This window comes from Equus asinus, chromosome 3 (assembly GCF_041296235.1).
Source record: "Equus asinus isolate D_3611 breed Donkey chromosome 3, EquAss-T2T_v2, whole genome shotgun sequence".
Taxonomy (NCBI): domain Eukaryota; kingdom Metazoa; phylum Chordata; class Mammalia; order Perissodactyla; family Equidae; genus Equus; species Equus asinus.
The window spans coordinates 9,169,271-9,186,444 of NC_091792.1; the positions used below are offsets into that span (position 1 = coordinate 9,169,271).

Genomic DNA, 17,174 nt, shown 5'->3' on the forward strand with positions numbered 1-17,174 from the left:
TAATTGCTTCTCCTGCTCTTATAATCTGTAATTCTCTGTGTCAGCATTCATTTATTCCTTCTAAGACAGATAAAAATAGAATCTACAGTGTGTATGTCACCAGATCCTATGATTTGCCCATGTCCCAAATACTCAAATCTCAGCATTTCTAAGCTGGAGTTGGAGGATTTCATAGCTCGAATCAACAAAGGTGCTAACCTCCTAAGGTTAACACTCTCTGCTTTGCTTTCCTGCTGTAATCCTGGAGACACTGGCAGGCAAGAGAGACCACAGCTCCTTGAGCATTCCCCTCGTCCCAGAGGCAAGCTGGAAGCCACATGACGCTTGGCATGTTTGTTGACAGTGAGACTAGAGTGACTGAGTGAAGACGGAGACTGAGCTAACCTGACAGTTTAAAAGCTTGAAAGCATCGATTAGTGAATGTGCAAGAACCTGACCTTTCAACTGCCTCCGTGCCGCGTTTTTGGTTTCTATGTGAGAGTAAAAAAAATGAGGAAACCCCACTCTTTCATACTTCATAGTGATTATTCTAACAAAACAAAGGGGCACATGAATTAATGGGTGCCCGTGAGTATAATTTTATGAGAATTACACACTAGGGACTAAACTGAGGAGGAAACTCTCTGGGATAGAATTTCTTGTGTGTCGTCAGCACATATTCTCACAGAAACAGCTTTGAAAGAATCGGCTTCCAGTGAGGGGAGCACAGACACGTTCTGTGGTGCCCTTGCCATGCTGGCCATTGACAGATATTCATATTGCAATTTCTAATTAGGTGACAAAGCAGTTTCCCATACATAGTAGTTGATGCTAATGAAAATTTACATAAGGAACCAAAGAAAGTTAAATAGATGTGAAGAGGGTTGTTTTGCACGTTTTCTTTTCATTTGTGGTAATAAAAAAGTGTGAATTGAAAATCTAAGGAGAAATAACAGTTGACTTACTGTTTAAAAGTAAAACACGCTAAATAAGTAGTCGTGCTTATAAATACAAAAAGGTACCTGAACGTTTTATTTTGACAATATATAATAAGAGAAACACAATACTAATCAAGCCTCAGTCTGTAGGGTTGTGAGGAATGGGCTATCAAACATTGAATTAGTGCTGGTTATGCTTATATATATATTTTTTTTTGTTCAGGAAGATTTGTCCTGAGCTAACATCTGTGCCAAGCTTCCTCTATTTTGTATGTGAGTTGCCGCCCCAGCATGGCCGCCAATGACTGATGTAGGTCTGCGCCTGGGAATGGAACCAGGCCACTGAAACAGAGGGCGCCGAACTTAACCCCTAGGCCGTAGGGCTAGCCCCTACTTATATGATTTTTGTAAAATTAAATTCATATTGTATAAAGGACAGGATGATAATACATACAACTCTTTTGTGGCTTTTTTGTGATGATAAATATAAATATGAAAAGAAGAGACAAGGACCAGGGAAAAAAGAAAGTATTATGCACTTATCTTTACTTAGCCATTGGCAGTGTTTTGGATGCTTATAATTGGCAAAGATTATCAGATTTGCTTCAATAAATCAACTGTCCTCACAGTCTCATGTTTCTGAGTAATCCCATCTTGAACTTAACTATCCTTCTGTATTCTATTCCTTGTTTTCCTTCTTAAATATATTTGAGAATATATAGCACTTTGTTAATGGGAAATGTTTGCAATTTTATTGAATTTTTCCATCAAAAGAAACCAAACAAATAATATAATTCACATGATAGCAAAGCGAGTCTTTTAGTAAAAAACATTTACCCTCGAGTGTTATTTAAATACTCTTATAATAAGCTATGATTCAATAATATATATATAAAGACTCCTAGACATATATAAACTACAACAATAACAAAAATCTGTGAACTCCATGCAGCCTTTTCTGATTAATTTTATCATTCATTAAGAATTTCCTAGAAATTGGCATATATGATGCTATTCAAAATTAAATTAGTAAATTAGTAGTTCTAATTTTCGTTTATACCCTCAATCAACTAACATAGTATTTTACGTTTAACGAAAATTCAATCAATATTTACAATCGTCATGTTGCCAAATCATATTGGAACTGGCCTATCTTTTTTTCTAAAGGAAAAGGAAGAGTAGAGCTTGGGAGCAGTGACTGACTTTTTATGTGTCAGCTATCTGCAAGCTTTATTAAGTTGGCTACTTTTTATTGTTACTGTGCCATGAATTATAGATATCTCATAAATAAACATCTGTGATAAAAGAATCAATACGTTATCAATGATTTATCAATTTTATAAGCATGTGAGCACTTTTGAGTAACTCCTATTTACAGGACACAATGCTTTGCCTTTATGAAATTCAACACCTACTTGGCGTGACTGTATCCACTCTCATAACTATTCTTTATGTACTTACCTGTTTGTCTAACTTATACACCAAACACGTATATGGTCAAGCAACTTATTGGAAGGGGAAAAGAATTAGAATGTGTAGTTCAACGTAAACACAAATGGTAAGGGCTGCTGAATTAATCATCAGAATAAGGTATGATTTACTGTAGCAGTAAGTTTTAAAACACATTTTGAAATATATAACAGCGAATAATAAGAACAAGAAAATCCTCCCCTGACTTTGAGAGAAAATACTGCATTTTATTCTTCTTTGCATTCCCTAGAGCAACTGGCCTTGCCTTACATATAGTACATGCTCAATAAACATGTGCTGGATGAATTCCTGATTATATAGACACAGAGTGGCATGTGACATGAATTATGGAATAAAGAGAAATGCAGAGTCTTGAGGAGAGGGAGAGAGGACAGTAAAAAGTCTGTTTCACAGTGATTTTTCATTAATGATGATGCTACCCCTCGACCGACTGCTTAGCAGGGAACTATCTGATCTGCTCTCTGCAGCCAGCTTATTGATTGTGTGGGTCAATGTAATCTGGTGAACAAAGAACCAAGAAAGTGGGAGGTAGCATTTTCCTAGATAACTGCTAAGAAGCAGAGCAGATAGCGTACATTTTCATGCTTTGAGCCTGAGTGGCTCCCACATGAAGTTGAATTATTTGTAACAGCAATCCTAAAACTGGCAATTCTTTCTTTTATTAATAGATCTGATCCAAGTAAAAGATTAGTTAGATTTAAAGAAACATGAACACATATTAAAGACAGAATCTGTACGAGCATGAGAACAAAATTGCTTTTCCCTTTTTATTTACACTATCTGTGTTGTACACATATATATCAGGGTCTATTTATAGGGTCTTAGATTATGGTGGCCCTTGGTTTCTATCTCCCTAGATACCCAATGCCTAACCATTTTTATTGATAGTTTAGTGCTCACACTAAATGTGAGTCCAATGATTAACTCCAAGAAGACAGCAACAGTAAAACAACATCCTCAATGCAAGATTTCCAAACCAACCAACCAAACAAAACTCCAGACAAACAAAAAGTGAAAATACTTAATCCATAAAACAAACAAAAATATTATTGAAGAGAATGAAGCTATTGTATGTAAAAGTTCGTGTTAAATGCCAGTTTTAATATCTCTAGCAGAGTTTCAAACACAACAATACTAGGCAATCATAAATTGCTAGTTTCTTTCCTCCCATCCCAGGAGAGAATGTTGAAAGTTACCTGCCAGAGAGGATCTTTTTGCTCAGGGAAGAGCTCAAAGTACTTGTGGGCTAGTTGCACTGGTGGCAGAGTTTGCAGTTTCAGGTTGGTCCAGCTCTGCACGAAGTTGGCCAAGTTGACAAAGGTATATAACCCTAGGCGGTCATTCCCGTAGTTCGACAAATGGGTCATGAAAATGCTGATCTGAAAGATAAATAAAAATGACCATAAAATATCATATGCATAAGCTAAAAAGGGACATAGAGGCTCTAGGCAGCACCTCACCTCAACTTGGAATTTCATGAGAAGTGCAATTATCATCTTAGGAGGTCTTATAAACTGAATTGTGCCCCCCCGCATTGATTTATTTGTTGAAACTCTAATTCCCAATGTGACTATATTTGAAGATAGGGCCTTTCGAGAAGTAATTAAGGTTAAATGAGGTGGTAAGAGTGGGGTTCTAATCTGATAGGTCTCATGTTCTTATAAGAAGAGCAAGAGATATCAGCGCTTTCTCTCTTTCTTCCCCTCCAGGGGCACACAGAGAAGAGGCCAAGTGAGGACACAGCCAGAAGGCGGTCATCTATAAGCCAGGAAGAGATGCATCACCAAAGGCTGAATTTGTTGGTACCATGTTCACAAACTTCTAGCCTCAAGAACTGTGAAAAAAATAAATGTTTGTTGTTTAAACCACCTAATCTCCTGTTATGGCAGTTTGCAAAGACTAATACGGTGGAAAGCTACCACACATTTGATTTCTATTTCAAAGTCACTCTTAAACTCACTCAAAACTAAAACTGAAATTGAGATTGGCATCCCTTCACTGTTCATTAAAAGTAGAGTATTACTTTCCATACTAATTTTCTCCCCCACTGTGGAATATACATCATCAAACCCAATTATCTAATAATTTCCAGACTGGTAAAGAACCAGAATTAGACCAGCTCAAAAATTAAACAATTGTTCTGTATCTTTTCTGGTTTAGCTATGTATACAGGTTGAAATGGAATCAGACTCAAAAAACTTTGTTTCTTTGTGGTCTAATGAGGAATTTTTACTGTAAGAAAGAAACTATTAATGTTTGCATGGAAACTGATTGCATTTAGCTAAAACTCTTCCATACTCACCAATCCTTTTACAATTTTTCTATCTCAATATTAACCCTAAAAGTATCACAGCATTTCGGTATTGTACTTTCATGGATCAGAGATTAAGAAAAAGTGAAATCTAGATTGAGTGCTCTTGAAAGAGCAATAAAAAATTTGAATGTGATTACAGATATAATCTAATATACAATCCATCAGAGATTACAGAAGAAATTAAAAAATACTTAATAAAGGAGAGCTTGCATAATCTTGATCTAAATTGCAGAGATTACTAACGTAACTCATAAAAAGGAAGTTCATCATTTTCTACCATAAGCAATTTATACTTGTTCCTTAACTTCATGTTATATTCATATGTATTTTAAAATTTATTTTATTGTTATTTAGACATATAAGTATTTCAGAGCAACTAACATAATTAAGTACTTTATTAACGTCATTAGAAAAATGAGAGTGATATAAAGTAGCAAATAATAATATTAAAACAAGTATAATGTGAAATTATCTAGAAAAATAATATCCACAGGTCCGTATTTAGAGGGAAAGTTGCGTCGCATGGCTAATTTTTGTATCGACGCTCACTGAAACTTTTTAAAGCGTTTATGTTTCTTGACGTGCTTATTTGGGTTATTTGGGCTATTTTGGAAATAAAAATGGGTTTGCAATAACCATTCCAATATCATGTCATCGCAACCTGGTTAGGATTGTTGGGCACCGAGAAAAGATTATATACTGTAGAACTTTCGTTCCCAAGACCTCACATGTCATGGGATAACTGGAAATGCCCAAAAAGCACACCTTTTGTCCTAAAAGTAATAGAACATTAGCTTGTACTAGAATTTAAAAAACAACGCCCTGGCAAGGTAGTGGAAGTTATAAGTCTTATATCAGGTTCATTAAATTCCCTTTTTACTTTGGAAAAAAACGCTGTCTTTGCATGTGTTATACTAGAATGCTGAAAAGGATTCTCTGAGGAAAGCCTATTAAGACGATTGGTGAGACTCTTCACCACGGTTGAAGTCGGGGAGGAGAGTGGGAGAGCTTGGCCCATTGTCCTGAACATCCCTAAATGACATAAAACAACACCTACAGAGGAGATAGTGCCTACTATGCGCTAGGCATGAAGCCAAGCCCTTTCCATATATGAAACTATTAAATCCTCACAACTATCTTATGAGGTAGGTACAGTCATTGCCCCCTTTTACAGATGAAGAAACTGAGGCACAGGTAAGTAACTTGTCCAAGTCCCACATCTAGTCAATGGCGGAGACGAATTCAAAACTCAGGTGGTTTGATTCCCAAATCTGACACGGGCTATACGTGACCCTCACCCAAATAATTTTATTTACAGTTTGATATCCACCCTTTTTTCCCTTTTGCCTTTTTGAAAGCAAAAGACCAAGAATATCTTTGTATAGAAGAAAATGGAAAATCTATGTATTATCTTGGCAACTTAAAGTTTTTCTTTTTTCTTTTAAATTGAAATGATGGAAAATAAATTATTTTTGGAATCTTAAAGGAAAACTTTTGAGACAATGAATTATAGTATCTGAAAAGAATCTTACTGATAGACTGCAAATTTATCTTTGAAGGCAGGATCCTTCCTATCATATTTCCAGTCCATTATTTCCCCTGGGGTATATTCAGAGCTTTTTACTCTAAAGGTCAAAAAAGAGAAAGGCTATTTTAAAGAACATTCTTTACATAGATTGTTTAGATAGAAATTCCAATTAAATCCCCCAAATGTTAGTGATACAATGTTCTTACGTGAGATTTCTGTGGAATCATTTGAACAGGTGCAGGGTTTCTATGTCACCGATTTTTACACCAGCCAATCTCTCCCTCTCTTAAACTCTTTTTTCTCCCCAAAAAGGAAGTGCCCTCTTGGTAGGACTTAATTACAGAGTTTCTAGAACATAACATGGTATCAGTAGTTGATGACCATATAATTGCAACTGTTGTCATGAGAACTTCTTTATAATTACCACAAAATAATATGCCTTTGATCCCAATAAGTATGCATTTATCTCATGTCACTACTGTAATTAAGAAATAAGACAATGTAAGTAGTATGCTTCAGAATAATTATAGTTTCTCAGGACTGAAATTATTATGAAAAACCAAGCTGCAAGCTGACGGCCTGAAGAAATACAATAACGTCCTGGAAGTCTACCACCTGCCCTCGAGCGTTGTTATCTTAGGATGGAAACTTAAGGCACCTGCGAGTGTCTGAAGTGTGACAAAATCATAAATAAAAATTCTATTCTAAGTGTATTGTAAATAATATTTTTATATCGTGGGAAAATGCACATTACCATTTCATTAGCGCATTAACACAATGCTTTCAAAAGATTTTATGGCAGACAGTTCCAAATCATGTATCCAGAATTCCGTTAGGAGACCACGCCTTGTTTTCTGAAGGACATATAAAACTTAATGCAGGGTAGGAAAATTCGCCTTCAGAAGAAAGGGGAGTCTGGAGACGCTGTGTGGTTCTAGGCTGAGGCACGCTTCTGCATCTAAATACCCCTTTGCTGAGAATAAAAGTGAGCTCCCTGTGCCGATGGCTGCAGTCATGTTGGACTGGGCAGCATGTGCACTTGCCTTATTGGTTAGAAACAAATTAGTGCTGGTACATGTCAGTTGACTGCACTTTAGGAAGAAAAATTCTGCAAGCACAGCTTAGCTGTGCATATCTGGCTTGCTAAAAGCACCTAATGTGCGGACAGAGCATTTTTGTTTTAGTGTTTCTGGACAAATGACTTGTTTCAAAAAACAAAACCTATTTAGAGAGTGTAGGGAGAATAAGACAAATTAAGAATGGATGTGGTTTGAAGCATAAATAAGGGAAATCAAAGGATATGTAATATGAGATAATAGCAAACAACTAATTTTTCACAGACATAATATATTGCTATTTTTTACATGACTGTGTATGTTCCTCTGTTTATCCTGTCCTTTTATTTATTTATTTTTATTGTCATTTCCTTATATATATAGTAAGAATCTTCTTGCTCAGTATTCCCCAAAACACCTTCTGGATCCCCGTGTTACATCGCTGCAAATTGTTTATAGATGCAACTCACTTTACCTCAAAATATTGCTCAGAGATATGCATTGATCCAGACAAGCAGAGCTTTATCTGTCATGTGACAAAGACAGGCAAGGACATCACGTTCAATGGGTGAGTTTAAGAATAAGACATCAAGTGCTAATATCACTAGGCCAACTGCAGCCAGCGGGCCTTGCAGAGGGGCCACCGAGGTCTGGGTGCCATGACTTCTGTCATCAAGCTGGCCTCTGGGCTGTCTCTGTCTTTGCCATTTCTACATATATCTCTCCCTCAACTCTCAACACTCTCAACTCCATTATAACAAACATGAAACAAGTCTGAATTCTTTCCTTCATCTGTCGTAAAAATAGAGAACCAAGCTTGAAGGCATTCTCATGGTCTAATTACTCCATTCATTAGAAACAAAACAGTGTAGCTTTAACGCAAATGCCAGACACAATATGCATGTGCCAAATTTGCGAAGATCATCACCTATGGAATAAATCAATTTAATGATGTAAATATAGTCCAAGGAAAAAGGAGGCTTTAAATATATCACTGTATAAATCTCGATAATAGGGAGTTAGATAACAGTAATTGAACTCTATGGGGGACCTTTAACGGTGGGTAGAAGCCCCGTCATAGTGACAAACGGGACAGCACTGTATAAATGTGGTATGGGGCTATCCTCCCCAGTCTTTAATCGCAAGTTATACAATTAATTGTTTTCTATAGCATTTCATTTTTATCTCTTATGAAAATTGCTAATACTCAAAATATAGGAGAAAGAAAAAAGGGAAAAATAAAATAAAAAATAAAGACCTCATTTTATCCATAAAATGAAGCATCAATCCCCTCTAAATTGAATCAAAATATTTTGATTGCCAATACCAGAATAGTTTTCTTGCTTTTCATACTTGTATGACAAAAGCAATGTCATTGTAAATTGTATGGATGTTGATATCCATAAGCAGAATATATATGAAGCATAAAGTGGAATGTAAAGTCATTTTTTAGAGCAACATTTTTACTTAAAGTGCACATTAAATGTTTAAATATTAGCTCTGTGCCTTATACTGCTTTTAAATACCAAATCACTTACAGAGTAGTCAGATACATGGTTCCTAGAAAAAAAATACATTATCATAACAAATTTGGAAAGAAATGATAGCTTTGCAGAGTAAGAAGAGATGTGCCCCACTTTAAGGCAGCTCGTTCTGTGCTCATGCTGCAGCACAGTACTTTCAAGATAAGCACTAAATATTAGCAGTTTATTTCCATTTTTGCCTCTGCAGCCCTGCCCCTTTTCAGAATGAGTCCATTGTGTTTAAAAATATGTCCATTAGTTTGTTAAATTATTTATTAGGCTTTTAGTTTTCCTAAAACACGATGCTAAATGGAATATAAGGGAAGGTGCCCCTGATGGCCCATCTGGTGGACTTTGGCATTGTACTTATATTTTTCCTATAAAAGGCAATTTTGTGTTTTTATCTTATTCTGAACATAGGCTGGAACCAACAAGAGATGCTGAGTCAGATTATGCTTCACATTACCAGTTTGAACTCTAGTGCACGTCTAGATTTAAACACACGTGACATGACTTGAGCAATAATTATAGGCATCGCAGGGCAGCTTTTCAGTCCTGGGCAACTAATAACTTGGCAAATGCTTACATCCATCTTCTCAGATACCCAAAGTAAGAAATATTTGCCCGAACCTAATATAATTATATTTTGCCACTCAATCTAAGAGACCATCATTAGCTTGGAATTCACCATTGAGATATATACCATTTTATTTTTCCAAAATGTAACATATATTGAATAGTTGTCTAATGGTTGATCTCTTCTGAGCACATTATGTCGTTGAATCATAATGTTAATTTATTTTTATAACTTTGCCAACTTGTTTTATGTTCACTTTTGTTGTCTTGCGTGATTAGGTACTAAGAAAACTTCATACTTAGAGAAAAGAAAATGAGGATCAAAGGGGTCAAGTGATCCTTCCAAGATTGTACAGGGAATCCTGGCAAATCCAGTGCTCAAAGTTGGGGTGTGTGAATTCAGAGCCAGTGCCCTTTCACACTCACGTTTCTGCCAGAGACTTTGACAAGAAGTTTATCTAACTTCCTTTCATCATCTGCTTCTCTCCTATCATTTTAATTACTTGGTAGATTTTATCTGTAACAATATTAGGTTAAAACTCACAAGATTTCTTTATATAATTTCCCTAGAATTAGTCCAATGCAAAATTTTATTTATATATTTTTAATTCTTTAAGAAATGGAGGAAATAAAAGTTGATATTTCAATCTCTATCTATACACACATGTACATTTCAACTGCTTGTTGGCTCTGTACATTTCAAGATAATATTTACTGAAAAGAGAAATGATAATTTCAGTTGAGGAGATTAAGAGTTTTCTTAATAGAAATGTGATATAGAAATAGAAAGTAATTCCAATCTTAAAGAAACATGTTTGATTTAGACAGACCTTCCAAGATGTATTCCTCTAAGAACTACTCTTAGAAAGAGAAAGAAAAAGAAGAGAGAAAGAAGAAAAAAAAGGAAGGAAGGAAAGAAAAAAGGAAAAAAGAGAGGAAGGAGGAAAAGAAGGAAGAGAAAAAAAGGAAGGAAGAAAAAGAAGCAAAGAAAAGCTCCAAAATGAAACACATCTCACCATCTGTAGGTCAGATGGACAGGAAAACAGCAGATTACTAAGAGTGATTTAGTTCATGCCTTTAAACGAGCACTCAGAGTCAACTCCAGCCATTGATTCTCCTACTCAGGCTACTTCCCTAAGCAGAAAGGACTCTTTTGTTCCATGTGACTTGTGGTTTAGTGTAAGATGTGCATTACCACAGGCATTTATGATTAATTACTATTCCTAGATGATGCTTTAGCTTTATATGCCCTTGACCATTAAGGAAGTTTATGTTAGATGTGTGAAAAACTAAACCTTTGTTTTTCAATTTGAAGCAGATTTAATGAAGAAAATAACGGTAATCAAAGAGTTTAAAAAAATCAAAAGAGACAGAGATTAAAATATTATCTCAGGAAACTTTATTTATTGCATAAGTCAGAAAACATAGAAAAATGACTTGGAGTTGCTGTTCTAATTCACGTTGGTTTGATTTGCACACAGTGCAAACATGAAATGTGGACAATCATGAAATTTGGAACCAGAAAGCCTGGGTTTGAGAGCTGTCTCTCTGTCTTACTGTATTGATTAACTTCTCTGAATATCAGGCTTCTCTACTGTACATAAAAACGATAACTTAGTTTCCTCCAACGTCATGCTCAGGCGAGTTGGGGTATGCCAAAACACTTTGCAAAATGAAAAACACTGTATGAAAGTTATCATCATTATGCACAATTTAATTAAAGTAACTATAGAATAGTTAACATATCAAATCAAATGATAAATTATTTGATTTATAACTCAGAGATAATAATATATTTTGTAAGCAAAGTTGGTGTTTCTTTGTTCTACTGAAATCAACTGCACATACCATGGGTTATGACAATACATGCAACTTCTAGTTAAACCAGAGAATCTTGGATATGTCTCTATCAGAGTAAAGATCACTAAGTTTGATGCCTAATATATGAAGCTCTTTTGTAGTCTTCATGTTATTTCTTAATAAATGCAAGCTTTATCCACCAGAATCACCTCTGACAGCTGCAGTTAAAAATCAATACAGGAGGAGATTGTTAAACAGACTCCTCTGTTTCATTTCAAAAATTGCAGTGAGTAGATTTTAGAAACAGACACTACTCAAGGGTGGTAGTATGACGAGCTGATGTCTTGCTTTGCCTTAACCCTACACCCTAAATCAAAGAGCACTCCCCAGCCATTTCCCTATCCCCTTGACCCTCAGGGCACTCACCACCCAGCATATTAGGTATTTGTTTGGCTATTTGTTATCTAGTCCCTCACTCCCATGTTAGAATGCAAGCTCCTCAGAGTCCAGGCTCTCTTCCGCTGTAGAGCGCTGCATCCTCAGCGCTTAGTAAGATGCCTGGCATACACATGGGTGTGCAACGAATACTTACTGAATAAACAAATGGTAATGTCCTTGGTAACACACACTTCTTTTGCTAGCAGAAAACGTGGAGTAACTTAATTGCTTTCTAATTATTCCCTATATTCTGAAGACGTGAGGGGAAAAACAAAACATTCTATCCTAAAACCCTGAAAACAGCTGGCATTTAACAGGATACGATGAATTGCTAAATTACATTTTTTGTGTTTTCCATTTCCGTTATCAGAATAAATGCAACAGAAGCTCCATTCTGCATCTGATTATTTACCAGCGTCCCAGTTTTTCAGTCATAATATTTGGTTGGTAAATTATTAACAAATCAGAACTGTTTTGATTCAAGACCAACTAGAGTGTAAACACTGATCTTCCTGAATAAAGAAGTTGGGCAGTGACTTTGTCAAGGCAACAGTAAATAGGGCAGCTGTTCTAACAGAAAGCAGAAGGCTCCTGCTATATATCAGTGAGCAGGAGCTTTTTCTCCACTTTTCTTATACATTAGTAGAGGCCTAAGTCATTAAAAGGCAATGCATGCTCACACCATATCGTTATTGCATACATTTGTGTTTTGTTTTCCTTTAATAGTCAAGTCAGACCTGAGGTTTTAGATGTCACAGTAATTGCCTTTTAGTATACCCTGATTTTGAACAAAGATCTCCCAGTTTTACACAAAGAGAGACCAACAACCAACGCTGCTTCCCACCTGGGCTATTTAGTACTCCTCTCTTTTCAAGAGATCAAATCTCCTTTCCAATCATGTTGCAATGATGCCACATAAAAGTCATTGAAGTGCAAATATATAACCCCAAGAATAATCATGGGCAGTTCAGCCACTAGGTAGAGAAAACACATCCATTAGTGATCAGTGTAAGCTGCATTAACAGTCTCAAATAGAGTTCGACCATTTTTAATGAAAAAAAAGATCATCTTTATTTATTCAAACAATCAACCAACTGACGAATATTTATTAAATGCCTCCTAAGTGCCTGGGGATATAATTGTGAATAAATTATACATAGTTTTTGCCTAAAGGAACTTAAGGTCAAATGGGGATATACAGAAGAAAATAGTAGATTATAATACAATGTGCTGTGGAAATTCCATGCTCTCTGATATCACACAGGTGCTGGAACTGGGCACTGTTGAAGACGTATGGAAGGGGCTGAGGTCACTTGTTAGACAGAAGGGACTGTAGATGTGAAAGCAGTTGGTGAGACTGTGCATTCGAGAAACTAAAAGTACAATGGGGTCCATGCCAGGGGGTGGGGTAGCAAGAGAAAGGAAAAGACCGGTCCGCAGAGATCTTTTAAATTCTTGAAGGGTTTGGGCTTTAATCCTAAGAATAATGGGGAAACACTGCAAGATTTTGAGTAGGGATGAAACATAGTCAGATATGCATTTTAGGAAATACATCCTGACTGCCTTAGGAAGAAGGGTGAAGATGGGAGGTTCGGAGTCATTTAGGAGGCTTTGATAGGCTTAAGATTGAGATATAATGATTACCTCAACTGTGGCAGTGGAAAAGGAGAGAAATTAAACAGATTCAAGTGATGTTCAGATGACCAAACGTGAAGAGTGATGTCAGCAACATGGCTGAGTAAGATGTCCCTCATTTGTGTCCCTCTCTCAACAGCAACAATTTGTCACACAACCACAGACAAAACTGCCTTTGAGGGAGCTGTGGGATCCAGCATCATATGCCACGCAAGCTGGAAGGAGTTTCCCCACCTGTGCATCAGAAACAGGTATCAGATAACAAGATAACAGACAACCAAGATAATAGATCTTGGTCCCAGGTGTGGACCTGGCAGTGGCCTGTGAACTGGATTCGGCCCCTCTTGGATGTGGTCCAGGGGCCCCTGGAGAACACTGTCTTAGACAATTACCCATAGAAAATAGAACCTTTATGGAAGTCCAGGTTTCCAGTGGAGAAGTTCCAGCACACCATGGTTAGAGCAAAAAAACCGATTTTGGATGCATTGGAGAGCATAAGACGAACAGTTTAACTTTATTCAAGTCACCTTTTCCCCAAGATGGCACAGTTTAGGGCCAAGAGAGATTTTCTTGGCCTGTGATTTCTCCTGAGGGGGAAAGTGAGAGGGTGTGAGCCAGCAGCCAACTTTTCCAGCTGTGTAGAATGCCACCAAAGAGGCCCATTTTTCTCTCACCCCATCCAGAGTCCTGAGTCATGAGTTGAAGGTGGGAAGAGGCTGTGAGAGGGGCAGATAAGATTCTCTGGGGGTATTAAAGAGACATGGATGCCACTAACTGCTTCTCAGACTCCATGAAAAAGCACACCCAGAAGCCTCTGGGAGTGTCTGCCCACAGATCCCTCCAAATAGCACATAGGCAACCCCAGCACTCTGCATGCCTCACCCACACACACTGCCACACTGTCGCCGGCTCTCAGTGTGCTCCGGAGATCAGCAAAGACAAGCATTGGCAGACAGCTAGTGAGCATGTGCAGAAAACCACCAGAGTCTGTGGGCCACAGAGAGACCACAAATGTGAACTTTAGCTCCACCCTTGGGAAAGCAAAAGGGAGGCTGTGAGAACCCAGCCTGGTGCATTGCAGTATCGAGAGAAGGCATACAAGCTTAAGAGTTTGGCCAGGATAAGAAGCAAGAAGGATGGAGCAACTGTATTCACAGGACTGAGAAAGCCCCAGAATCTCAGCAGGGCTGACAGAAGGCATTTCTCTCTCGATGTCAGTTAGTAAGGACTGGAGGAGGTGACTGCAACTTCAAACGTGAAATGTGAGATGCAAGACTTAAGGAACATGAAAAATCAGGGGAACATGACACTACCAAAGCATCACAATAATCTTCCAGGAACTGACCCCAAAGACATGGAGATCATGGAATATTATTCCGCTACGAGAAAGAAGGAAATCCTGCCACTTGTAACAAAATGGATGGACTTTGAGGGCGCTCTGCTAAGTGAAATAATTCAGACAGAGAAAGACAAATACTGCATGATCTCACTTATATTTGTAATCCAAAAAAGCCAAACTCGTAGAAACAGAGAACAGAATGGTGGTTGCCAGGGACTGGAGGGTGGGGGAAATAGGGAAATGTTGGTCAAAGGGTATAAACTTTCAGTTATAAGAGGAATAAGTTCTGGGGATCTAGTGTACAGCATGGTGATTATAGTTAACAACACCGTATTATATACTTGAAAGTTGCTTAGAGAGTAAATCTTAATTGTTCTCACCACAAAAAAGAAATGGTAATTATGTGAGGTGATAGAGGGTTAACTAACCCTACTGTGGTAATCATTTTGTGATATATGTGTATTGAATCATCATGCTGTATATCTTAAACTTACACAATGTTATGTGTCAATTATATCTCAATAAAGATGGTGACAAAGGTAATGAATTTCTAATGATCTGTGCTTGATTATAGGTGAGGAGCGAGAAAAAGAAGGGATCAAAGTGATACTCAGTTTTCTGGCTTAGGTAGCTGGATGAATATTGGAACTATTTTACCAAAACAGGAAACAATGGAGAGATGAATATAACAAAAGATTCAGAGAAACAAGAACTTCAAAACAGTGGCTATAACGAATCAGACAGAGAGCTAAAAATAAAGGCACAGACACTTGCTGTGACTGCTCTAGGGTCCTTGTGAGCCCATATAAATTTATATAGACTCCCATCTGTATGATATTCTTCAGCATTCCTTCAATTAGAAGCCAGCTGCAGATCTGAAGGGAGAAGACCATTGGATTATTCTAGAGTTTAGGATTTGCCAAATTAATGGAATGGAAGAAAAGTGGGACAAGGGATTTCTTGGTAATGATTGGAAGATAGAGATTGAAATGATCCCAAACATGCTTTCTGTAAATCAGTAACATTTTCAATCTTTTAAAGTATATTTTTATATTTTAAACAACTCACTTTATAGCTACAGGTTGGCCATATTAAAAAATAGTTATAGTTTTCTGCCAAGGAGTATTGAGAAGTATTGATGATTACCCTGGCATTTTTAACTCTACAGAATTCGCTGACTCTCTACCTGCTCAAACATCAAGGAAGTAGTCTGATAAATGACAATTATGAAATTGAGGATATGCAGGGTATCCTTTCAAAAGAAGAGCAAAAAGATAAAAATTTTCTTACATTTATGCTAATTCTATTCCTTCTCGTACCTTTGGAGTATTATCATGAGGAAGGCAAGCAGGATCCTTGGAAAGGGAAAAAAATGAGTTCCTAGGCTAGGATTCAAGCAAAAATTATATAGAATTTTTTTTTAAGCTTTCTTCTTGGTCTAGCTCAGTTTTCCATGGTAGGACCCATCAATTGATTGTGGGTCAAGATGATGTCAGCAAAAACATCTTAGCTTGAGTTATTTTGCACATAATTGCAAAGAGGAATTCCCTGGAGGCAAGGGACTTCAAAGAGGAAGAGGCTTTAGGATGTGTGGACCTCAACGTGTGGGGATTGAAGGAGTTTGTCAAAGAGGTTGAGTAGAACTTGGATCTCCCACATCCATTCTCTGTGCTATGGGTTATGGGTACCAATCATTATGACTCCTGATGAACCCACACAGGCCTCCTGAAAGGGTCAGCCTGCCAAGCTGAGAGCATCCTTGATGAGTTGCTGTTAATTAGTGAATTGGCAACTTACGAACAAATTCAACGTAGCCAAGGAAAGAACCAGTGAACTTGAAGACAAGTAAAGAGAAACCTGCCGAACTGAAGTGAAAAGAGAAAAAAAAAAACAATGAAAACAAAACAAAACATCCAATAACTGTGGGACAATACCAAAATTTGTAACATATGTATAATTGGAATATCAGAATGAGAAGAAAGATAAAATGGAGCAGAAGGACATTTAAAGTAATAATAGCTGAGAAATTTCTAAAATACATGAAAAATATCATACCACAGATTCAGGAAGCTCAGAGAACTCCAGGCAGGTTAAATATCAAACAAACAAACAAAACACACCTAGGAAGCCAGAGGAAAAAAATACCTTACCTATGGACATGTAAGAATAAGAATTACAGTGTACTTTTCATTAGAAACCACACAAGCAAGGAGGGGAGAGAATAAAATATTTAGAGTGTTGAAAGATGAAAACTACTAATCTGGAATTCTGTATCCAACAAAATTCTCCTCAAAAGTGAAGGAGAGGGGCTGGCCCCATAGCCTAGGGGTTAAGCTCGGCACACTCTGTTCTGGCAGCTTGGGTTTGGTTCCTGGGCATGGACCTACATCACTTGTTGGCAGTCATGTTGTGGTAGCAACCCACATATACAAAATAGAGGAAGACTGGCACAGATGTTAGCTCAGGGCAAATCTTCCTCAAGCAAAAAGAAGAGGACTGGCAACAGATATTATCTCAGGGTGAATCTTCCTCAGGAAAAAAAAAATGTAAAATGTGAA

General features: G+C 37.2%; 1 protein-coding gene across 1 annotated transcript in view; it reads right to left on the reverse strand.

Moving 5' to 3' along the window:
- The window catches only part of LOC106840255 (bifunctional heparan sulfate N-deacetylase/N-sulfotransferase 4), a 268,031-nt gene that overhangs the window by 41,945 nt on the left and 208,912 nt on the right, over positions 1-17,174 (reverse strand). Inside the window, exon 7 of the mRNA XM_044767308.2 lies at positions 3,605-3,787. Within this exon, the coding sequence (XP_044623243.1) occupies positions 3,605-3,787 (183 nt within the window). The remainder of the gene's footprint in view (positions 1-3,604; positions 3,788-17,174) is intronic.